Raw genomic sequence first — 25,216 nt, forward strand, 5'->3', positions numbered from 1 at the left:
GATAGCATATTAAGATAGTTTTGTCTGTTATTTTGGTAACTGTTGTCGACATTGTAAATTAGATTTATATTTATATCAAATTTTTTTTTTTTTTTTTTTTTTCAAATTCAAAAATCATTTATTCACGTAGGTAACACAATGTACACTTGTGATTCGTCATTAAAGATATAAATATTAATGCTTCTAATTTTACATTTACTGCCAGTTCTCAAATCAAGGGCGTAGAACGGAAGAGAAGAACTGGCAATAAACTCTCCGCCACTCTTTTTAATCGCCATGTTTTTTTTTTTTTTTTTTTACACAAAGGTTGTAAGGAGCTGCAACCATTACACCATGTTCCACATGACATTTTAAGTAATTAATAATAAGAACATAAATAAAAACAAAGACTTGTTTATCACCGGTGATGACTATATTTTTCTTGTTTTTTATATGATCCAAGTGTAGACGAAGTGATTCAAGAAATGTGTCTGAGTTTGGAATAGAAGGAGAACGATAGATTCCTAAGATTAAATGATTAAGTACCTCGATTTGTAGACAAGATGCATTTTCTAAGATTATTTCACGTACTTTGGGTTTAAGATTATTTCTGATGTAGGCTACTACGCCATCATTCTGATTAAACTGATTCGTAGTATAATATGAAGAGTATTGGCTAAGTTGAGGAATAAGTTTTGTGTTATTCAATCTGCATTCAGTTAATATAATGACATCTACCTCAATTTCCAAACTGCTCAAGGTCACTTGTAGATTGTCGAAGTTCCTATAAATGCTTCTTATATTTTGGGTTATAATGGTTAAGTCGCTTTTTTTAGGGTTTATAAATTGCTTTAACTTTTTTACTTCACAAGTACAGTAAAAGGCAAATTTATTACATTATTTACTTAACTAGATGTTTTGAGACAATGTTCTTGTGTACTATAAAAAAAGAACAGAGTGTATTTAATAGTAAGTAGTGTTATTTGACACTTTCTTATGTTAAATATCTTTTAGTAAATTAGGTAAGTTTTAAATTACTTCTAAGTTAGGCTAATTCGTAATGTTACATTGTGTCTATGTGCAAAGACAATTTATAAATTTATAAATTTTTATTTTTTTACTTTTTAATATTAAATATCATTCCTTTTTTGCCTCTTAAATATATTTATAAAAATGATAGCAGTCGAGGTCTACTAGATATTAACTTATTGGCTGGTAATCGAAATCAAAACAAAAACGTAGCGCCTAAGAATAATTCGTTTATGACGAACTAGAATATGCAGGAATTATATTCAAATTATAGACTACGAAATGGTGTCAGTCTCAATTTTGTTTCATTAAACTGAATATTTGACGCGTTGAAAACATAACACGCTCACGCATTCTTTTAATATTTAAGTATACAAAGAGTCATTATCATTATAGCACATATAACAGTGGTATTTCCTTATATTTTTGTTCTATTTATGTACTTTTAATACTAATACAACATTAACCAGTAAACGCAGTATACTTTAAAAGGCTATATGTGTGGACCCGTTGCCATCTCTTCAACTTATTCGATTTTGATTTCTTCCAACTCTTAAACGAAGAAAAGGTACCGTTTCTCGAGATAACGAGAAATGTGGAACTTATTAAAACTTGCTCAATTTTAGATGATAAAAAAGCGAAATATAATGAATTATTATATTTTAAGTTAAAACCACCGAATGTTATGAAAATAAAATTAATTTTATTTGATATAAATTATTGGTTGTAAAATATGATTGTCAGAAAGACGTTCATTCAAATCTAGTTGTGTAGAGGACCTATTTGATCCTACTATTAGGAGCCTACGTCTTTTAATTGACATTTACAACGTCCCCTCCTCTGATCCTTTGATCATCGCTCCCTCTTTGCTTTCCAGACAGTCATATAAACATATATCTACAATAATATATGGGTATATTAAATGTAGAAGGGTATATGTAGGAACTAGCTGCCCGAGAGTATTCAAGTTCCGGGTCAATACGCCCTCAGGTTCTTGATCAAAAGAACGTACAAATTCTAGTGACGCACCCCTTTTCTTCGGACTTTTCTTACTTTTGACGTTATGATACTAAAATCATTGCATATTTGCGAAATCTTAAAGGAACATCGCCAAATTCTAAACTCGAAGGTGAATATCGTGAAGAAATCGGCATGTCTTATTCCCAAATATCGACATGTGTCAGACAGAAGTCTGGAGCGCCCGCTGTACTTAAAAAATAAATAAAATGTATACAACGAAAAAAAAAGAAAAACTGTTTGTGATTTGACTATAATAATCCACCTAAGAAAAAATAAACTAATTCCATAGGCGATTTCGAGTTTGCCTGTTAAGGTTTTGTGCCGTCCGTATCATGAGTTTGTTCGTTCCACAACTGAGCGTTTCTTAAGGCAGTTTTTGCCGTGCACCACTATGTGGAGCCAGCTGCCAACTGAAGTATTTCCGAACCAATTAGGGTTTTTCAAGTAGAGCGTACTAATTCTTAAAAGGTCGGCAACGCACTCGCGAGCTCTCTGGCATTGAGAGTGTCTATGGGCACTTAACTTTAGATGAGCCCCCAGCCCGTGTGCCCACTGTTCTATACAAAAATCCATGGAAATTGCATAGCATACGTTCAATAAAAAAATTGAAATGAAAATGCTGCTGTCCCACAAAAATGGGGTGATAACAAGAGAGGCTTGTCAAGGGGTACGGTGAAGAGACTACAGTAATTGAACTAAGTATTTGGCACGAAAATTATTGCTAGACGAGGAATATTAAAATGAAAGTATTGCTCGGAGCAACACTTGCTCCCTGTTGGCCGTGATTAAAAGTACTTTTTAATTAAAACTACGATTGATTTCACATTTTCTCGTTAATATTTTTATTAAGACTTATATGACTATTATATAAATGAAACAATCTCAGATATATACAATATTTAGGTATATACACAACCTTTATCTATTAATCTTTTCTAGGTATATTTTTAAATCATAATACACCCCCCCCCCATACTTGCAAATAGGTCGTTCACAAAGAGGTCGCTCTCCGGGGAAGAGTCGAGAAAACTATTAAACTGTTAGAGTTTTTATTTTTATTTCATATAACGGCAAACGAGTAATCGCAGCCCATGGACACATTCAGTGGGCTGTGGGTGCGTTGCCGACCTATGTGGGAGGAGTACACTTTAACTTTGAATTGTTGGGAGTCGTATCGCTCAGGGAAGACCAGAAGTCGACTTCACGGTGGGGAATGGGAGCTTGTTGACACTGGACTGTGCGAATCGAATACATGAACAACTTTCCAGATTTACTACTAATATTATGAATGGGTATTTTCTACTATAATAGCTAAAACCTTATGATAATATCCTCAAGGTTAAAACCCTTAAATAAATATATAGATTAAAAAATAATTCCCGAAAACAAATGAAAGAAATGAGGATTCTGTAAAGGATTTTCAGTTCACGAAAGCATCTGAACTTCTGACATACTAAAATTACTTTTTGTATCCTCATCCAAGCGGAACACAAAGAATTATTCCTGGTCCGGCATTTATATCTAAGACCTCCTGTGAGAATTGCGAACTAAGCCAAAGTGGTATCATGGCAAACATGAAATAAAAATATTAAATTTGCTAAAGATAATTTATTCCTTAGTTCTCTATACATTTACTGTTATTCTGCTATATCAACTATTGCATTATACGTTTTGTTCGTTGTTGAAATTTAAACAATAATATTTATTATTCACACTTATCTCGCAGGAATTACAATGAATAAATATTTATTTAGGAGTGCAATGGCGCTAACAAGCGATTTCTTCCGGGTGACCGTAGAGTTTTGCATTATATATGCCAGTCGAACAGCTCAGTCAGAGGAAATAAAAGAAAATCAACTGAGATTTTGAAATTGAATTTTTTTTTTGATTTTGAGATTGAAAAAATTTGTTTAAATTTCGAAGTATTAATCAATATGGAATTATCATAAGTTTTTAAATTTTTTTGAGGTTAAGTCATACCGCCGCCAATGGACACTCACATTGCCAGAAGGCTCGCTAGTGCGTTGCCAGCCTTTTTAATAATTAATTTGGAAATACTTCAGTGGGCAGCTGGTTCCACATGGTGGCGCGCGGCAAAATTTGCCTTAAGAAACGCTGTGGAACGACGGACGTTGAGGTGATACGGATGGTATTTTGTATTCTGCCGTGCCGTCCGATAATGAAACTCAGCTGCAGGTATTAGTGCGAACAACTCCTCTCAACATTCTCCATGGTAAATACTGTATAAAACTCTTTCACATCTTAAACATGACTATGAAATAGATAAAGCAAGATTTAGAACCAGTGTCGCAGCAATACGTGCTATGGTAACTGGATGACATTCAATTTTGAATCCGTAACATACCTTTCCCAGCTAAGGCGTCGTGATGCATCATCTGGAAATCGACTTGAGCTGGTACCACCACTTGAGAAGGACCCGCGTGGACTTGCTGATCCAACTCTGAAAAAAAAATTCATTGTATTTTCACAAACATACATCCAGAAGAACATAGACCACTTAGTCCACCAGTTTAATAAAATTTATTTAATAATATTGGTTATTATGAACGTTAATCTACAGAAGTGCAAGCTTAAATTTATTTTTACTACCATTTCTAAATCAAGGCCGTAAAGCGGGCGAGAAAAACTGACAAGACACTTAACTAAAATACGTTTGTTTTTTCCGTGTTAAATTAAGTTTATTCTGTGCTTAAAAAATATTATAAATAACCGTAAAGTTATTATAGTAACCGACGAGAATGAAAGTGCGTGCTCCTATTTCACCATGCCTCCTGCTGATAGAGGACAACCTTTGTTTTTAATTTATTTTATTAGATATTATTTATTACTTAAAATGTCATGTGGAATATGGTGTAATGGTTACAGCTCCTAACAAACGTTGTATAAAACAAAAAACTTGGCGATCAAAAAGAGTGGCGGAGCGTTTATTGCGAGTTCTTCTCTTCCGTTCTACGCCCTTGATTTGAGAACTGGCAGTAAATGTAAATTTAGAAGCATTTAATGTATATTTCTTTTTGACGTTCATAAGTGTACATTGTGTTACCTCTATGAATAAATGATTTTTGACTTGTTAAATGTAATTTAATCCATTCAAGTGTTATTTTAAATTGACCAATTTTAAGTAAACAAAGGCGAGCAAAGTAATAAAGTTTATCGAGAACTAGATCAAAGTGAAACATATAATCTTATCATTTATTTGAATAAATATAAGAAATATTTTTGTTCCCCAAGGAGCAATAAAAATAGAATCAGCCAACTTTTATTTTTACGGCCCACGTTTAAGAGCCGCTCGACGAACAATATGTATTTGAACAAAATAAACTTTGGATGTAACTTATTACTATGTTGACTGGACATGATTTACAATAAAATATATGAAATTCAACCAATAGACATAAAACGGCTCATTGGTCTAGTGGTTAGTACCCCTGACTGCGAATCCTTAGGCCCCGGGTTCGATCCCCGGCTGAGACAAACATCGATGTGATGAGCATTTGGTGTTGTGCTTAGGTCTTGGGTGTTTAAATATGTATTTATATGTCTATCTATCTATAATATGTATAACCGTTGCCTAGTACCCATAACACAAGCTTCACCAGCTTTGCATGGGACTAGGTCAATTTGTGTGAATTGTCCAATTAAAAAAAAACAGAAATAATCAATTTGTTATGAAAATTATTTAACCTTAAAGTACTAATTGTTTGTTCTTCAGACACCATATTATACTTCTGTAATGAGGCCAACAACTGTTTTGATATGTTATTAATGTAAAAAACAGACTTATCATTATTATTTCAACCATAATAATATTCAAAGAAAATTGAATAAGTGGGAAATCTAGCATTTGAAATAAACTCCTTACTAATTAAGGTTAAAATAAGAAATTCCACACGAGGTGCCATGCAGATTCGGGTACAAAAAGTTTAACATAAAATCGTCCCCTGTTACGGAAACTAATCGAAGATACAATCAAAAATTAGATTGAATTATGATTATGGAAGTTATAGTACAGCCATAGATAGTCCTTAATGAAAGTATTATAGCTATCTCGCCATAAATGGCCTATAGAAATAGTTAATATTAAAAGTAATGCTCACTTGGGAACAATGTAATACAAAGCTTAATCACAATTTACGGCTTTTCATTATGTTTATTTGCTTGCGGTCAGTGACGTAAAGAAATCAAGGAAAAAGGAAAACGGGCATTCCGTTGGCTGAGCTTTGCTAGTATATCATGAAGCAACTTAGCAATATAGATTTTACAATTCATATGACTTTAATGTAATACTACATTATATTTTGTAGAGGTACTGAAGTGTGAAAAACATACTGAAATACGAGGCATCTTCATATTTATTTGCTTATAAATAATTATATGATAAGGGTTAATTTATTAGTTTTAGCTATAGGATCACATTGGGGTATATGAGCAAGTCTCAACGTTTAGTATGAAGCTGGTTTTGGCACTGAAAATGTTCATTAATGATATTTAAACCTTGTAATTGCAGCAGCAGCAGCGAACATCAAAGGCAACTTCGGCTTTGGCCCAAAGACAAAAATAATTACAGAACTGCGACCACGCGATGAAAAAAGGAAAAGAGGCAGATGGGCAGACGATATAAAGAGAATAGGAGGCACAACTTGGACAAGAAGAGCTAACATCAGATAATAATGGAAGCAGCTGAACGAGGCATATGTGTCACAGGACACGCTGATTACCTAAAAAGAGTCAAGTGCTGTATAAGATTAAGTTTTATTTATGTATTAATAGTCTAGACTCTAGAGCTAGAAGACCGGCAGTAGCTCTAGACAGAAGATGAGTAGATGCTTCCAATGGGAAGTCACTCCACATGACAGCACCACAGAATCGCTCATAGCCTTAGGGCTGATTGCAAATAACCGCAGAAACAAAAATTATGTATTAGAATTATGATTTTTTACATAACTTAAATAAGTGTTAATATATTATACTGGGTGTCAGCAATAAAGGCTTAATAGTTATAGTAATAATTGTAATTTTACTCCGTAGTGTAAGGAATATTCTACAAAAACTATTGATGTATAACTCTAGTTAAAGTTGAATCAAAACAGTATTTCGAACAATAAATAGGTACCTCGTTAAACTGGAGTCGTAAAGTGGCCCATCGCCGGATATGAGGCTTTTACGGCGCTTCCGAATAACTTCGTAAAACACACGGCATAATTACTGTTGATAACGTGATAAACTGATAACGGCATATGACAATAGTGAGCTTTTATAAGTTCCTTGCTTTATTCAGTTTAAGGTGTACACATTCCAACAGCTAATGCTTTTCTGACGTTATTTATTGTTCTTTTCTTGCATCCTTCCAACCCATTTATCGTGGAGGATTTCTCAAAGCTAGGCAGGTCCAAAGGCAGAGCTTTGAACAACTTTGAGCTTTTGAAGTTGTTTTTTAGTTACACAATTCATACCAGCCAGTACCTTAAAGTAAAGTTTATTTAAATTTGATGTTGTTTTAAAGAAATTAAAAAGTGAAGAATTTTGTTACCAATCCCTTATTAATTTACCTTATCATGAATATAAAACTTATGGGTACTTTTTGTACAGTTTCCATGTACCATTACTTTATGAGCAAGTTTTTAGATTGCTTCTTACATGTAACAAGTAAAATTGTTTAGTTGTACGCGCTGTTCTCAAGAACTATTAATTTGAATGAAAAACTTATTTTTTTAATGAAAAAACCATTCCTTAAATGGGATGTCGATAAAGTGACAGTCTTATTTTTATTATTATTTAAATGAATTATTTAGCGATTTTATAACCAGATTCTTGCGTCTGTTCTATAGATGCTAAATTTGACAGTTAATGTAAATTTACACTAATTTATTACTTTTTTTTATATTTATATATAAATTATTGATTCACAAGTGTAAATTGTGTTACCAAATGACTAAATTTTATATATTTTTGAAGGCTTTAATATCACGCTACGGCCAAATTTCACACGCACATAACGCACATGAAACCGCAGAGCAAAGTTTATCTATGTTGGCATAAGATATATATACCTATATGTTATAGAACCTGGCCGGTAGCATATTAAAGTCGTGCACAGCAGATGGCGCTTCATTACCGCAATCACTTATAATTATTCAAGAAGCGACGCTGCCTCGCTAGAATTAATTTCTCGACTCCAAAGTTAATAATCACTTTGATGTTCATTTATTTTGAGGTCCTTATGATACTTATTCTTTCATTCGTTTACACTATGAATGACTTTAATGTAATTTAGGACACAATTTTGGACACTACGATTACCTTTGTGGATAAGTAGATGTTCAGATGTGTGGTAAGTGTATGTTGGTCAGATTGGTGTAAGATGGTCTTTAATTTGATTTATTTTTAAGTGGCGGTAAACAGGCATGAGTAGTGTTGGCCTAGTGGCTTCAGCGTGCGACTCTCATACCTGAGGTCGTAGGTTCGATCCCCGGCTGCGCACCAATGGTCTTTATTACTATATGCGCATTTAACGGCGGAGGAAAACATCGTGAGGAAACCGACATGTCTTAGACCCAAAAAGTCTACGGTGTGTGCACAGGAGGCTGATCACCTACTAGCCTAATAGATTTAAAAATGATCATTAAACAGATTCAGAAATCTGAGGCCTAGACCTAAAGAGGTTGTAGCGCCACTGATTTTTTTTAAACAGGCAGGAGGCTCATCTGATGATAAGAGAATACACATTGCCAGAGGTACGCTTTTTTCTTGAAGGACCCTAAGTCGAATGGGTTCGTAAATGTATCGGTGGGCAGCCAGTTCTAGTGTTAGTGCGATTTTTATAAAAAAAAAAAATTATTCATCGCACCAATTTGCATATCAGCGACGTTTTTCATCGGCTTACAAAGGCCTCGTTGGAAACAAAAGCTTCATTCGAAGTGCCTAATTATGTCTACAATAACAGTTCGAAATCAAGGCAATTATTCCAAGCCGTGCTGAAACTCTGAATTGCTTCTACGTGTACTTTAAAACATGGTATCTATCCGCCGTCTGTTCGCTTGAATTTTAACTACGCAATATAGGCTAATTTGCCCATAGAGAGAGTGATTTAGGATATTTATTCATTAACACTTCGTTGCAATACAGTTAAATTAAAATAATTAAATCAAACGGACGCCAAGTGGCGGCTTCGTCGTTTGGGCGAGGCAACAACTGTGAGGAAAAAAAATTTGTTAAGGTGCAAGAAGTGCAAACCTACTTCATAAGATATCTATCATCTATCTGCATCTTCTACCGCATTTACCTTGAAGAGTGTTCAGAGGAGTTGTTCAGATTAATACCTGCAGCTGAGTTTCAGCATCAGAGCGTACCAATTCTTAAAAGGCCGGCAACGCACTCGCGAGCCCTCTGGCATTGAGAGTGTCCATGGGCGGCGGTATCACTTAACATCAGGCGAGGCTTCTGCCCGTTTGCCTCCTGTAACTTAAAAAAAAGTTACTTAGATAAAATTAATGGACCAAAGCAAAGCAATTAAAATATATTATGTAAACAGTGAAAGGGACAATAATAAAAAAGCACACATGATAAAGAAAAGGGCACATGAATCACGACAATTTTAGATAGTACGTACGTAGTTAGTACGATATTTGCGTAATCAATATACATTATACATAGTATAAATACAACAAAATAGTTACCACGGATTCCCAGTTCAAAAAACAGTTTCCCCATAAGGAAGTTTTTGGCTTTTGGCTTCTACAAACTCCATAGGAACTGCGGCATCCAAGAAAAGATTACCTACCGATTCTTAAAAGGTAACGCACTTTCAACCCAGCTGTACATAAGCGGTATAACTTAACATCAGGTGAGTCCTTTGTTCCTCAAAAAATGTGAATATGCTTGTAGCGACACTTATTATTTAAATTGACAACTTCAAGCAAATACGATTATATATAAGTGTTCTTGAGCCTCATGCCGACACCTAGCTCCTGAATATGTAACGAAGCAACTCGTTCCTCCCGCCGGATGGCTTTTAGTTTCCTTCAGAATAATGGCGTAACTTGATAAAATATTTTGGTAAGTAAGTTAAGTATTTTTTATTTATAATAAAAAAATATCAGTGGCGCTACAACCTATTTAGGTCTGGGCCTCAGATTTCTGTATCAGTAGCATGATCACTTGTCAATCGAATAGCCTTACACAGGTATAATTCAAATAAAATTTTACAAACAATGTTTAATCACGATTTTATAATATTTTTTCCGTACCAAATTATACAAAGGGTTATTAAAAAAATATCTTTTCTTTATACACATTCGAGCGTAAAGTTTGTTTATTCGAGTACCTTTATATTCAGATAATAAATAACATTGAGAGTTATTTCCTTTTATTAGGTATAAAAGGAAAATTCGAATCCAAATTGCGACACAAATTGAGTTGAGAAATGTTCTGAAAGAAAATGGAATAACGAACCTATTGAGTGTACCATGCAAAGAAAACGACTAATTTAGGGTAACTAATTGTTTAGCAAATCATTTTAAATCTTGAAAAATCAGTACAAAATCCCTATCGTTTAAAATTTAGCAAGCTTAAAAAAATCCAATGAATTTATTATTAAAATTACAAATATATATCAAAACGGTTAACGGACTTGTGGAGTTTAATGTCCGCAAAACGTCCAGACTGCTTTTTAATTTAAATTAAAATGTTTTGACCTTACGCAGAGTTCGCGATGCTCCTGAGACCTAATATGCAGTTACACATTACACTCACTCACTCACATACACACACACACACTCACTCATGCACTCATGCGTGTTGTAAACAGTTAAAAAATGTAAAAAAAAGAGGGTTTTTGAAAAAACTTTAATAATTAAATAGTAAGTTTGTAATAGAAGAGCTGTGAACTCTGACACAGGTATTTTTCACTTAAAAGGCTTTCCAAATCTTACACTTAATGTATTGTTTCTAAAGAATAAACACATTTTAATTTAATTAAAAAGCATTCTGGACTTTTGCGTACATTAAACTCCATATTAAGTTATGTCTTAAGTATTTAAAAAGAATATATCTGTGTGAAAAATGCAGTATGTACTTCATTAATTTGTTGTGCATCTGTGATCTGACGTTTAAGTTCATTAGGAAAATTAATTGAGTTTAAAGCTAAGCGCCATCTATTAATGATATTTGTTAATTGGCTGAAGCATGTAGCGCTGGCCACGGCGCGCGTCATGTAAATAAATGGTAAAGGAAATCGATTCTAAAGTATTCTTAGGTTTTGTCTATGACAACGGACATTTGTACATTTGTCAACAAATGTCAATGTCAAATAATCCCGCTCTGCCGTCAGTGTATACTTTTTCAGGAGTATATTTCTCATTCCAAATAATAATAAAATAAAAATAGCCTTTATTCGTGTACTACATAATCAAGATTACATTAAGTCCACGTTACACGACCTCCGACGGAGTGAAGACAAGCAGATTCACTTGTCTCTCAACCTCGCCACTATTTTCCAATCCTTCTCTGCTATCCCTTATTCCATCTTCCCAGGTTTCTGTTGGACGTCTTTGTTTTCGCGCTCGTTCCATTCATTAGAATCGAAAACATTATTTGATTTATATTCTTCTTTTAATGTGTCTTTACGAAATGCAGATATAATCTACAAGGTTCCAATTACAACACAAATTATAAGTTAGACAGTTTCACCGAGGGGAGAGTGCAGTTCTCGACTCCGACCTCCGTTGACTTATTGTATTATGGCTCGTTAGTCGCTGCTTTATCTATTTTGCTCTTTTACTTTTATAGTCCCATTGTATTTATTAGAAGATCAATGAAGGTATTGCTTATTGTTGACCTGTATTCTGTATTAACAAAACTTTTCTGTTATAATAATAAATATAGTTATAATAATAAATATAGTTTAAAAAAACTATAAAACACGGTTTTAAAGCACATCAAACTAAAAAGTGACTCGATAGACGAAATATATGGCACAGAGCGCCCCACGCTTTTTCACAATAATACCAGTATTTTTTGTTCATTACCATTTTCAGCCTAAATTAGGAATTATTTTTCACTTTTTAGTTTGATGTGCTTTAAAAGCGTGTTTTAAAGTTTTTTTTAACTATATTTATTTTCCACTTTTTAGTCCTAGCAGCAATACGTGTTGTCTTAATTTAATATCAATAGTCAAATTCGCATGTTAATATTGAAAATAAGAAATGTTAAGTTTTCATACATTAATTTACCTATCTTCCTAGTAACCACCCGACTATGAAACTTCTAGTATACTTAAAATATACTTTGAGCTATTTTTTGGAATAAAAAAATAAAAAAGAATATTGGTTGAAGTTTTTGAAAAACACATTTCAAATTTTGACTTCCGGTTTTGGGAGTACAAATTTTTTATTTAAAAAAGTTCTAATCAAATAGGGAAAAGAAAAATCTATACGAATTGCAAAGCGTGATTTTTAAAACATAATTTCTCAGACAATCTACTCCAAAAACAATCTAAATTTCAATTAGCATTTTTTTTGAAAATTAAACATCATAAAAAAAAATCACGTATTTGCATTCATACCCAAAAGAGGTATGATTATTTTTTTTATACCTAACTTTATTTTGCCGTCCGCTTCACACGAAATGCCTCATATCAAAGTTGTGTGTGTTTAAAAAAGATATTGCCGTTGGTAGCAAAAAGGTTTAGGGCGGCCTCAAATCAATACATAAGTCGAGATTAGAGACCTCCGTAAGCTTCAATTACAAAGATCTGATTGTGAGTTCTTTTGAAGCCAAAAGAGCACAGGTTATCCTTTTGACCTTTATATAATTGGTATATCCCAGCGAATAAAAATATATACATTTATTAAAATATACAATTTACAACCCTACATTTCTTGTAAAGCTAATCTATATCAATTAATGCATATAGCTTAATTTTTAAAAACAGGGGACAGAAGCTTCGTATGGTGTTAAGTGAGGACTGTGTATACTTATACTGCCAGATTTGCCAGCCTTTTAGGATTCTTTTGTTTTGTTTCTTTCTATTAATTATTTTTAAGTGTGTAATTATTATTGTAAATTTAAACATTTCGATAAATCAATTCGGCGTTTTTTTAAATATAGATTTCCGAATATCCCCGACTATGGTGCGGTTATAAACATATTTTATACAAATATGTATATTGTATATATTAGGAAATTTCCTAATACATATATATGTATATATATAGATATTTATATATATATAAGGAATATTATTAAGGTTTTTTTCTAAATGAAAACACAAAATTGTTTCTCTGAAATACAAATTCAAATTAATGAAATATCATTCCATTACATATATATATATATATATATATATATATATATGTATATTATATATTACTATTCCTATTTTATATTCAAAGGCGGGCCCGTCGTCTCGCCTCCGCTACGATCTTGTTGCAGTGAGTGATGCATTTCACTGCAGAAATCTTCCAGTTGCGATCTGAAGCATCTTAATATTTACCTTTATATCGATTTGTTGCTCCAGATCGCACCTGGAGGCTCCAAATAAAGGACATTCTATAATTAGATGCATTACTGTCCAATTCATCCTTTCGATTTTGATCTTCTATTCTGAGTATTCTTATTGAAAAACAATTATTTCTTATAAATATTAAGTTTTCATATATTAATTTGCCTATCTTCCTAGTAACCTTCTAGTATACTTAAAATATACTTTGAGCTAGTTTTTGGAATAATTAAAAATAAAAAAATATTGGTTGAAGTTTTTGAAAAACATATTTGAAATTTTGACTTCCGGTTATAGAGTTCAAATTTTTTTATTTTTCAAAATTAATTTTCTTATCAAATAGGGAAAAGAAATATTTATACGAATTGCAAAGCGTTATTTAAAAAAAAATTCATGTAACAAAATGTACACCAAAATAAAAACGGAATTTCAATTAGCATTATTTTTAAAGTCACATAGCTTGAAAATTAAACATCATAAAAAAATTCACGTATTTGCGTTCATACCTATTAGAGATAGATTCTATTCTGAGTATTCTTATTGAAAAACAATTATTTCTTATAAATATCCGAACACAATTTTAGAGCAAGATTCATAATCGAGCACATAGTGCCAAGTCTCGAATATGAATATTTTATAATATTTAAGTTATTACAATACATAATACATGTTACAAATAAACTGACCTAATAGTGCATGCATCTGGCTGTTCCAGGGCGAAGCTGGAGCGTGGTGACACACCAAGGTGTGAGAAGGCACTCTTGCGCCTCGCTTCACCTTCATTAACTTCATCGGCAATACACGTGATCCGGGGCAACGCTGCGCTTACGCAACTCACTCGGTGCGATGATATGCCACGGCATAGCTGCTGGCTCTGCGTCACCTCTGCAACATACCAATACCATTATTTTTTGAAAGTGATAAAAGTTCTCTTTTAAATTTGGAATGAATTAGTTATTAAGAGGTGAGATTCACTTATTTTTTCTTTTTATATATTTATTACCTTATTTTATATTATTACAGTAACTTAATACTAATACAATAGAAAACTTATTAATACAAAATTTATACTAAGAACACAATACACATAAACAAAACAAGATAACATAAAACCTAAACCTTTTTATAAGAAATTATGGATAATGCAATCCTTGTGAATGCAGCCAGTGTGGAAATTAATATATTTGTTTCATATGCAACAGTATTCAGAGTAAAACAAAAAACTTGACGATTGAAAATAGTGGCGGAGAGTTTATTGCCAATTCTTGTCGTCCGTTCTACGCCTTTGATTTGAGAACTGGTAGTAAATGTAAAATTAGAAAGCATTTGGCAATTAATATGTATTTCTTTATTGACGTTCATAAGTGTACATTGTGTTCCCTAAATGAATAAATGATTTTTTAATTTTGTCTTTTGAATGTTGGTGTGCAAGACGCTCGTTGCTAGCTGTGCTCTTCAGCTCCATACTTTCAGTCGCAGCACGATATCATATAGCCTAAAGCTTCCTCCGTAAATGCACTTTAAAATTCAAAAATATTTTTTTTGTTAGCCTTTTTGAAGAAATGATCTTCTATAGATGTATGACATCACTTTGCTCTATGGTCAAAAGTTTCCACAGCATATATACACGTATTATTGGTATACTTTGGATTGCTTTCTCGACGTTTTTATAACTATTATGAAACGATGTTAATCGTGGATAATGTACGGTTCTAATAGTGAGATAATATTTCAAATAAGTTCTGTAGTTGGAGTATTCAATTCAAACAAACAATCAAATCTTTCCTATTTATAATATTAGTGTATAAACCTGTTAATTCTACAGCTAGAATTTTTGGTCATCAAATCAAAAATTCACGTAGTCGAAGTCACGGCCAGCTCCTGAATAATAATAGTATATTTTGAAATTAATTCACATTTCATAGGTCACTCTTAAATCTTTATCAAAAGATGAAGATTTAAGGCACCAAAAGGTGCCTCTCCATTACTGAAGAGATTAGTATTGTGAAGCTTTGCTAGATGCAGCAACCTTTCCGCAGTCGCAATACTCGTCAATACACTAAACATTGCGAAGCCATGAGTTTTTCCTTCTGCTATCTCGCCGTTTTAACCCTGGATTTTACTCATTATAATTAATTGAAGGAGGTGGTAGCATGGCACAACACGTGGCGCAGGGCACAACTTTCCGTTCTGCATAAGTTTTTTCACCCCTAAATAAAAACATTCCAACCCTACAAACGTTATCTAGATACCTAAGATTTTCTCTAAACGAATAATAAAAATTCCTTGCGGCGTAAAGCGACATGGCGCGATCAGGAACGCGAACCGTTGGAAATATTTCACGCCTCTAACAACACCGACAGTTTACCGATAAAATTACATTCCCAGAACATTTTTTATATAAGGGGAATGTTAATGGAATACCTGCTTTTTTATATAACATTGTTTTATTTCAGAATATTATGTAAAAAGTTAACTTCTAGGACAATATCAACAAGATACAAAAGATGCAACGCACTCGCGAGTCCTCTGGCATTGAGAATGAGAATACCAATGGGGCGGTATCACTTAACATCAGGTGAATCTCCTGTTTTTTTTTTGTTTTTTTTATATAATAGGGGGGCAAACGAGCTTGCGGGACGACCAAAAAGGGCAGTCCACGCAGCCCATAGACACCCATTTTTAGTGGGTGCGTTGCCGGCCTCCTGTTATATAAAAAATACTTTAAGATTTTTTTTTTTCAAAAGTAAGTCTATGATAGTCGCACCCACCAACGGTATATTCGAAAATGGCTCATAAAAGATTAAAACCTAATAATTATTCTTTAGTTACGTAGATACAAATTTAAAGAAATAAAATAAATTTATATTTATCACGAAATATAGAGATGACAGCCAAGAATTTGGCTAGACCCCTTGCTTCTATTGAGCAAGCATTAGATTATAAGACCTTGGAAGAAATTCCAAATAATATTTATTTAAATTAGATAATAGGACAACAGAGCACCACTCTTGCAATAATAAGGTAAGTATATTATGTGATAAAATTCATTCCCAAAAAATTATTGTGGTTCATCAAAATATACAGGGGATGAAAAATAAAGAATTAGAAATTGAACTATTCTTGAATAGTCAAAAAATAGACTTTTTGTGCATAACAGAGCACTGGCTAAAAAAATATGAAGTTTTGTTTAATTTTTGTAACCACAGGGTTGGTAGTGTGTTTTGCAGAGAAAATGCAATTCATGGTGGCTCATTAATCCTAATAAGTAAAAAACTTAAATGCAAAGAAAGAAAGGATATTATCAGCCTCTCTGTAGAACTAACTATTGAAATCTCCTGTGTGGAACTGGAGCAATTCATTGTTGTATGTCTATATTGTCCTCCATCAGCTGTCTATAATAATGTTGAAAATGTATTAGAGGAGATATTGTGTAAATTAGTAAAGTGTAATAAAGGGCTAATTGTGTGTGGGGACTTTAATGTCAATTTACTTTGTCATTCTAATTCAAGTGTACGCATACTTAGTCTTTTTCGTTCATACAATTTAATAAATCAATTTCATTCACCCACAAGAATAACAGCTAGCACCGCAACTTGTATAGATAACATATATAGTGACATAGCCCCTTTGAATGTTTGTATTTTCAATAGATTTAAATCTGATCACACTGGTCAATGGTTTGAATTCCAATTAAGGAAACAAAAAACATGTAAAAAGAAGAAAATTGTGATAACTCCTATTACAAATGACCGTTTGGACAGATTTAGAGAAGCATTGGTCTATAGAATGCCATTTCTGTGTGGCAACTCATCCCCTAATAATTTATACAATACTTTTTTTGGATCATTTATTGATGAATTCAAGAAAGTATTTACTCAAAAGACTTTATTGGTCTCTGAGAAAACAAGTTTCTGTGACTGGGCAAATGAGGAGTTACACAGGAAAAGGTTAAAATTATATGAAATCTATGACGAAATGCAATATAACACTAGTGTGGAATTTAGGGAATATGTTAGGTTGTATTCAAATAATTTCAAAAAAGATTGCAAAACTGCAAAGTCTCAATATTTAAGTTCAAAAATAAAAAATAGCATGGATAAAGTAAAAGCTACCTGGAAAATAATAAATGAAGAATCAGGTAAAACGTCTGACAAACGAACTGATTATATGTTAAAAGTTAAAGGGAAGTTAATAAAATCTGACCCAGAGGTAGCTTCTTCTTTTGAAGAGTTCTTTACAAATGTACCACTAAATACGACCAAGTCCCTAGATTCTTCACCTGCTGCTGCGATCTCATTGCTAGAAAAATGTGTACCTGAATGTAATATTAAATTTCAGTTTAAACATATAACTTGTAATGATATCGTTAAAACTTTTAAGCTTATTAATTTAAAAAAAAGTAAAGATATATGGGGTATGTCAACAGTCATTTTAAATTCCGTTATTAATGTAATAAGCTCTGAATTGTCTATAATTTTTAACAGCTGTATCGATTGTGGAGTCTTTCCGGACGAAATGAAATTAAGTAAGATTACACCGTTGTTCAAGGCAGGTAGTGAGTCTGATCCGTCAAACTTCAGACCTGTTTCCGTGCTCCCTGCGTTGAGCAAAGTTTTTGAAAAGATAATGCTAGACCAGCTTTCTTTACATTTTAATAAAAATAAACTCTTACATAATAAACAGTATGGTTTCACTAAGGGTCGCTCCACAATCGATGCCGGTGTGAAGTTGATTTCGGACATATTTAACGCCTGGGAAGAATCATATGATGGAGTCGGCGTCTTTTGTGACCTGTCAAAGGCCTTTGACTGTGTTCATCCTGATATACTCGTTGGAAAGCTTCAACACTATGGCGTTGATGGCAAAGCTTCCAGCCTGATGAATTCATATTTAAAGGGAAGGATCCAAAGAGTTCATGTCAATGGAGTCACCTCTCCGGGTTCGCAGGTATCAATGGGCGTCCCCCAAGGATCGATTCTCGGGCCTTTCTTATTTCTGATTTACATAAATGACCTCCCATTCTTTGTCAACGAAGTTCATGAGATGGTATTGTTTGCTGATGACACTTCACTTCTATTTAAAGTGAATAGGAATAACGTATTATTGGACGATGTAAACAATTCTATCTCTCGTATAGTTAACTGGTTTAATGTAAATAACTTATTGCTTAATGAGAATAAAACAAAATGTATTAGATTTACAACTACTAGCGTAAAGCGAGATATTGGTAACCTGAAAATTAAGGACAGTGAACTAAACTTTGTTGACAAAACTGTTTTTCTAGGCATAACAATAGATAGTAAACTCCAATGGGGCCCACACATAGAGACTCTTTCGAATAGGCTGAGCTCTGCAGCATATGCAGTAAAGAAAATCCGACAGTTTACTGATGAGGACACGGCTAAAATTGTGTATCATAGCTACTTTCATAGCGTTATGTCGTACGGCATTTTATTGTGGGGTGCTGCTGCAGAGGTTCAATCCATATTTGTGCTGCAGAAGCGGGCTGTTCGGGGAATTTGTTGTGTTTCTCCGAGGGAGTCGGTACGGAATAAGTTTAAGGAATTAAATATTATGACACTATCTGGTCAATATATTCTTGAAGCCTTGTTGTATGTCCAAAAAAATATAAACGATTTTAAAACAAATGGTGACTTTCACCAGTATAATACGCGAAATAGAACTAATTTGAGTGTACGACCAACCAGGCTCCAAAAGATAAACCACTCCTTATATGGAAATTGTATTCGTTTTTACAACAAACTCCCAAGCGCAATTAGAGAATTATCACTAAATAAATTCAAAGTCCTCGTTAAACGAAAATTAATCAACAAAGCTTTTTATAAATTTGAGGACTACTTAAATGATCCTAATCCTTGGGATTGAATTGCTCCAGTTCAAACAATTTGTATGACAATACTTGGCGATTAAAAAGAGTGGCGGAAAGTTTCTTGCCAGTTCTTCTTACCCGCTCTACGCCCTTGACTTGCGAACTGGTAGTAAATGTAAATTTACGATTAATTTAACTTGACTATTCAAAAGTGTACTTGGTTACTTACTTGAATAAAGATATTTTGAGTTTGAGTTTGAGTTTGAGTTTGAAAATTGTGCTATTGCCGGCCTTGCCTCTGTGGCGATAAAATACCTTAATCAGAAACTTAATTTGACTTATTAGGTCAGAAAATCGATACCCTATAAAGGTGTAAAATCATTGTCTTCATTGTTCTCTGGTAGACAATACCTTAAGTTTTGGATGCTTCTACTATATTAAAATACAGGTAATTTAACCAGTAAATTTGTTGTATCATTAAAGTATTTTAAACTTTTCGTTTAATTTAACTTGGTCAGGGCGGCGGAACCAAAAATATAAGCAATCTACATATTCATACAGTAATTAAAATTGTTCGCCATTTACAATTTTACAATGGTATTGTTTGTTTGATTTTAAAAATTAAACCTATTGTTAACATTTTACTTCAATTGCTACATACAACTCTCTACATATACATGTATGTTTGTATTATTTGTATTTGTCCATTAGATATGTACAGTACAACCAACAAGTTTTGTAAGTTTTGAGAAATTAATTTCCTACGCGTAAAAAGATCCCACTTTGGATATTTTCAAATTAAATAATTTGCAGTACAATGTGAAAATCATAACTTTGATCAATAAAAATGGTAAACTATTTAATTGCATAGACACGATGTCGTTAAATGTAAAATTTTTTTGTAGGTCACGAAGTTTGAGCGTCGACAAATAGATTTCAGATAAACATTTAAGCCGATGCATGTCAAAACTAAGAATTAAATTAGTATTAAAATGGTTATGTTACAAATACTAATACCGTTTCTTCTTCTATACATCTGTGTCTACCTAATCGGCAAGTATAACGAAGTGTACTGGCGACGGCGTGGTGTACCTTTATACAAGCGACATAAAGTGACTGGCATCTACTGGGACTTTGTTTTTGGCGGGCGCGCCGTATTTGAATCACTGTGTGACGTGTATCGCAGCTACCCCGCAGCACCTGTGGTAGGAGTAGGATGCTTACTCACACCATCGCTGCAAGTCCGTGGGGCCCGCTGTGTGCGACATGTCCTAGCTCGAGACTCTGCCGCCTTCGCTCATCGAGGCGTGCAACCCAACCGGGGCGACCTACTCGCAGACAACGTGCTCTTCATGCATGGTGTGCGATGGAAACTTATGCGTCAAGCCCTAACGCCACTCTTCACCGCCTCTAAATTGCGCAGCATGTATTACATTATGGACCGCAGTGCCCGTGATTTCGCTGATCATTTGGAGCAACACCCAGAATTATGGACCACAGGTGTTTACGATACGCTGGCCACCTTTTGCAGTGCTGCCATCGGTGCCGCCGTATTTGGTATAACACCTGAGTCGATATTTGACTCACCATTTCTCAACATGGCTCAAAAAGCGTTTAAACCAACATTCTGGAGTGATACCAACTTGATCCTCTCGAATCTGAGCTTGGACCTATCACAGTTTCTTGGCATCAAACTCTTCAAAGAGCATGAACCTCTATTTATAAATGCAATCCGGAAAGTGTTAGAGCAACGACGGCAAGAGAGAGGAGGGACAGCCAAACATGACTTTGCCGAGCTATGCGTGGCACTTCAGCAAGCAGGTCGAATTCGTGATCCTCAGCTACCATTGGAGCTTGAACCAACCGATGAGTTATTAGCGGCACAGGCCTTCTTCTTTTTTATCGCTGGCGTTGAACCAACCGCGTCTGCGCTGTTTGCGGCTCTCTATGAGTTGGGCCGTCATCCTGAGCATCAGCAGCGGCTTCATCAGGAGATAGATGAGGTATTCGCGGCAAATAACGGGGAGCTAAGCGCAGATGCGGTATCGGGCATGGAGTTCCTGGATAGCGTGGTATGCGAAGCATTGCGGCTTCACCCTCCTGTAGGATACCTCAAGAGGTTGTGTATACGCGATAGCGTACTTCCGACTGATGATGCGAGTGGCGTGCACGTTAAGAGTAATACGCGGGTGTACGTCCCGGTGTATGAGGCGCATCATGACGCAAAGGTATGGGAACATCCCGAACAGTTTCAACCAGAACGCTTTTCAGCAGAAAAAAAGCGTCTTGTATCAGAATGGACATATCTACCGTTTGGACGTGGTGCTCGAGAGTGTATAGGTCGGCGTTACGCTGCATTGCAAGTAAAGGCAGGATTAGTTCATGTGCTACAGCGCTTCGGCGTGTCTTCACGAACACTTCCATGTCATCCCTACTCGCGACAGCAGTTGCAGGTACGCCTTGATAACGTTCACCTGGAGTTCCATCCCAGAAAACTGTCCTGATTTCATTTTCATTACATAGCGTATAAAAGAAAATTTGTATTCAGTTTTTACAAGAAACTTTTTGAATAAAGTTTTAGATGTAATTTCTTATTTCCTAGCTTGCGTTTTATTTTTGAATAGCTTTACCAGTCGACGTTGTGCGCATTTAAAATTGTTCACAAATGTCCCAGTGTGCTGTTTATAGAAAATATCACTTATATAAAGTTACTAAAGAAAACATAAATATATGCAAATTTTCGAGCTTGAATCTTGAATTTTATAAGTATTATATAACGGTAGTGTTAAATATTCAGCTATCTTTAATGCATACGTGTCGTATTCCACTCGAGTGGGCGACAGTTTCAAGCATCGCTAGACATTTTTCAAGAAATAAAATTGTTTTGCAGTAGAAATATAAATTTAAATAACTACAATAATAGTTGAGGTTATTTCAAATATAAATTTACATATTTCTCTTACTTCTTGTTTTGTTGTGAATTGTATTAATGTAGTTAAATTCTACATGCATTTGTATTGTAATTGTGTGGTGTATTTATAATTTATTAGTATTCAAATATTTATATGTTATTTTCAGTTTTTGATCTTGGTTTAATGTCACGAAGAAATTAGTTATGTATAACAAAAATGGTTTATATTTATTGTTTGAAATTGATCACATATAATATGACTTCACATATAATAATTCAAAACTGTTTGCAAAGAAAGTATATTTTTATTAATTTTGGTTCGAGGGCAAAAGGTCTCCCCAAAAATGCTAAAAGGTAGCGTTTTATAACCAAATTTGATTAAATTATAACTACCATTATTACTATGAGTGTTACAACACTTCAAACTCATGGTGGTGCCATAATGTACATACCAAAAAACGAAAACTTACCTGCAGCATGAGAAGGATCGATCTGCGCGTGGAGTATCGAGAGAGGTGGCGCAACGATCGCGGGCAGCGTGCGCGAGCGCAGCAATGGAGGAGGGACACGCCGTACGGCCGCGCTTGCTGCCACAGCCGCGGCACTGTACACAATATGGGCTGTAGTTATAAATTTGTTTCTGTAGCCGCTTTTACATATCAAACTATACATACAAGATTAAGTAGCAAATATAGTACTGGTAGTAGGATATTTAGTAGATTTAGTAGTAGGGTCGAAATCTGATGTAATAATATCCGACAACACACTCGCGAATATCGCTGTATGCACTACTTTAGATATTTATAAAATTTATATGTAATTTACAAGTTGAGTACCAATTTTTAAAAGGCCGGCAACGCACCTGCCTGCCTTCTGGCAATGAGAGTGTCCATGGTTGGCGTTATCACAGATGAGCCTCCTGCCCGATTAAATAATATATAGCTTTTTTATATAAATATATCTTTACTTAGAACGATTGGATTGTTAAGCTTAGACTTTGAGGGTTTAATCAATGACAATAGTACAAATTTAACTTGTTATCAAGAAAAAAATTAAATGAATTAAATAAAAGTCAAGGGGAAATAAATCTTTATTCAGGATAATCGGGTTCAAGGGGTGTGTCGACTGAAAAGTGTGTAATTTTTTGGGTAAGCTTTCTCGTGGTGCTTCTTGGATGCTGTGACTCTGTGACTATGTGAGTTACATTGGATTGTATCCGGGGCTCTGATTCGTCATCTATAGTCTTGTCTCCAGTGTTATTAGTCGCTTTACTTTGTGCGCAGTCTCCAATTGGATTGCCTGATAATTAAATAATATTACCAATACGTAATGATTTAAGAAAAGCCACACCATTAAAACAAATGAAGACCAAAGAACTCATTTGTCGTCTTAAAATTCTATTAGTTTGTAAAAGAAACGAACAAATTTATGAACTAGCTAATACAATACAGGCATTTTAAAAGGCCGGCAACGCACTCGCGAGCCCTCTGGCATTGAGAGTTTCCATGGCGGTATCACTTAACATCAGGTGATTCTCGTGACCGTTTGACCAGGGGTCTATTAATCGAAATTATTTGAAGAAGACTTTGAAAATTAAACATTGTGCAACGGGTGGCCTAATCAACATCTGCCTTGCGATTCTGTAACTCACTTTTCGAACCCTGAGTCAGTGACAGAATCGCAAGGCTGACATCCAAGCCCAATAGCCTAGAACCCAATCGCAGCGACATTTTGACAGAAAGAAATAAAAGTTTTAGTTAAAAACAGCTCTGAGATTGATTTAGTCTATATAACTTACGGTAATTGTATAACGTCTTTAATATGGAACGCTTTAATTTTATTTTGAACATAACCTTCACACAAACCTCACAAACGTGTTTACATATTGCATTGTTTAAAAATCAACTAACCCAACAATTATTGTGTATAATCTAGGTTTATTGTTTAGAAGAAATAAGTATCAGTTCACATACGCAACCACGACAATATCTCTCCAAAATTTGTACGTCAAGAAATTTACCAGCAAATAATTGCCCCAAGCCGGAAATATGGGGCACATTAGGTCCATTAAGTGTAACCCGCGCTTGTCCCACAGCCGCCACGCCCGATGCCTCCAACGCTAAAGAACTGTTATCTGCAACATATTGCATAATGTATTGTGTTTTATGGGGTTGTGTTGTTCCCAAAAGTTTTCGACAGAAGGGGAGTCAGTGTAGAAGAGTGAGACTATAAAGGTCGATTCACACATATCAGTGAGCCCACAGTTCCGGCACAGTACCGTATCAGTGATAATTATTCTTTCAAACATTCTCTATGGATGTATTCACACTTGTCAGTGTCAGTGTCGTCTCAGTACCGTCAGTGTCAGTGCCGGCACCGGCCATCACGGACGTGATCGGCGACAACGATATTTTATCACGGATCACTGACGCCGCTGCATCGAAATAAAAAATATTATGCATTTTAAAATCGTTCGTCTTTAATTAATTCTTTGTATAATGTCACGAATTCTCCTTCTGATTCTCTGAACTTCCATGCTTCATGTACCCATTTTCTTTTTTTCCTCGATTCTCTTCTTCTTCTTCGTCTAAAGCAATGGCTATCATAGCTAATTCTGTGTTATTGAAGAGTGCCATCAAAACAATCGACGTCAACGCTAGTCTGAAGGGAACGTCGTGCACGAAGACCCGCAGAGATCTGTACTGATATGTGTGAATTGAAGCACTGACGCACCACTGTAGCACGGATACGGAACTGTAACGGTACTGTGCCGGAACTGTGGGTTCACTGATATGTGTGAATCGACCTTAAAACGATGGACGGACGGTGGTGCGTTTAATTGTGTCACAGTGACAGTTGTGTGTGACTGTATTTCTGTCACGTTATTACGCGCGTTTGAATCACATCGAAAGCAACGTTTTTTGAG

General features: G+C 34.5%; 2 protein-coding genes across 2 annotated transcripts in view; one reads left to right on the forward strand and one right to left on the reverse strand.

Annotated features, from left to right (window-relative positions):
- LOC125051385 (ankyrin repeat and fibronectin type-III domain-containing protein 1) overlaps positions 1 to 25,216 on the reverse strand; it is a 141,440-nt gene that overhangs the window by 92,959 nt on the left and 23,265 nt on the right. Inside the window, exons 3-5 of the mRNA XM_047651657.1 lie at positions 22,761 to 22,894; positions 14,233 to 14,431; positions 4,394 to 4,489 (exon numbers count right to left, since the gene is read on the reverse strand). Coding sequence (XP_047507613.1) covers positions 4,394 to 4,489; positions 14,233 to 14,431; positions 22,761 to 22,894 — 429 coding nt within the window. The remainder of the gene's footprint in view (positions 1 to 4,393; positions 4,490 to 14,232; positions 14,432 to 22,760; positions 22,895 to 25,216) is intronic.
- Positions 20,291 to 21,980, forward strand: LOC125051386 (cytochrome P450 6k1-like). The gene has a single exon (XM_047651661.1). It carries the CDS (start codon positions 20,372 to 20,374, stop codon positions 21,881 to 21,883), a length of 1,512 nt encoding a protein of 503 aa, XP_047507617.1. The 5' UTR covers positions 20,291 to 20,371; the 3' UTR covers positions 21,884 to 21,980.

This window comes from Pieris napi, chromosome 7 (genome assembly GCF_905475465.1).
Source record: "Pieris napi chromosome 7, ilPieNapi1.2, whole genome shotgun sequence".
In the NCBI taxonomy this organism is placed as follows: Eukaryota; Metazoa; Arthropoda; class Insecta; order Lepidoptera; family Pieridae; genus Pieris; species Pieris napi.

Excerpts from the sequence above, each read along its gene's own strand:
- LOC125051386 (XM_047651661.1), top strand. The coding sequence starts at position 20,372 with ATGGTTATGTTACAAATACTAATACCGTTTCTTCTTCTATACATCTGT.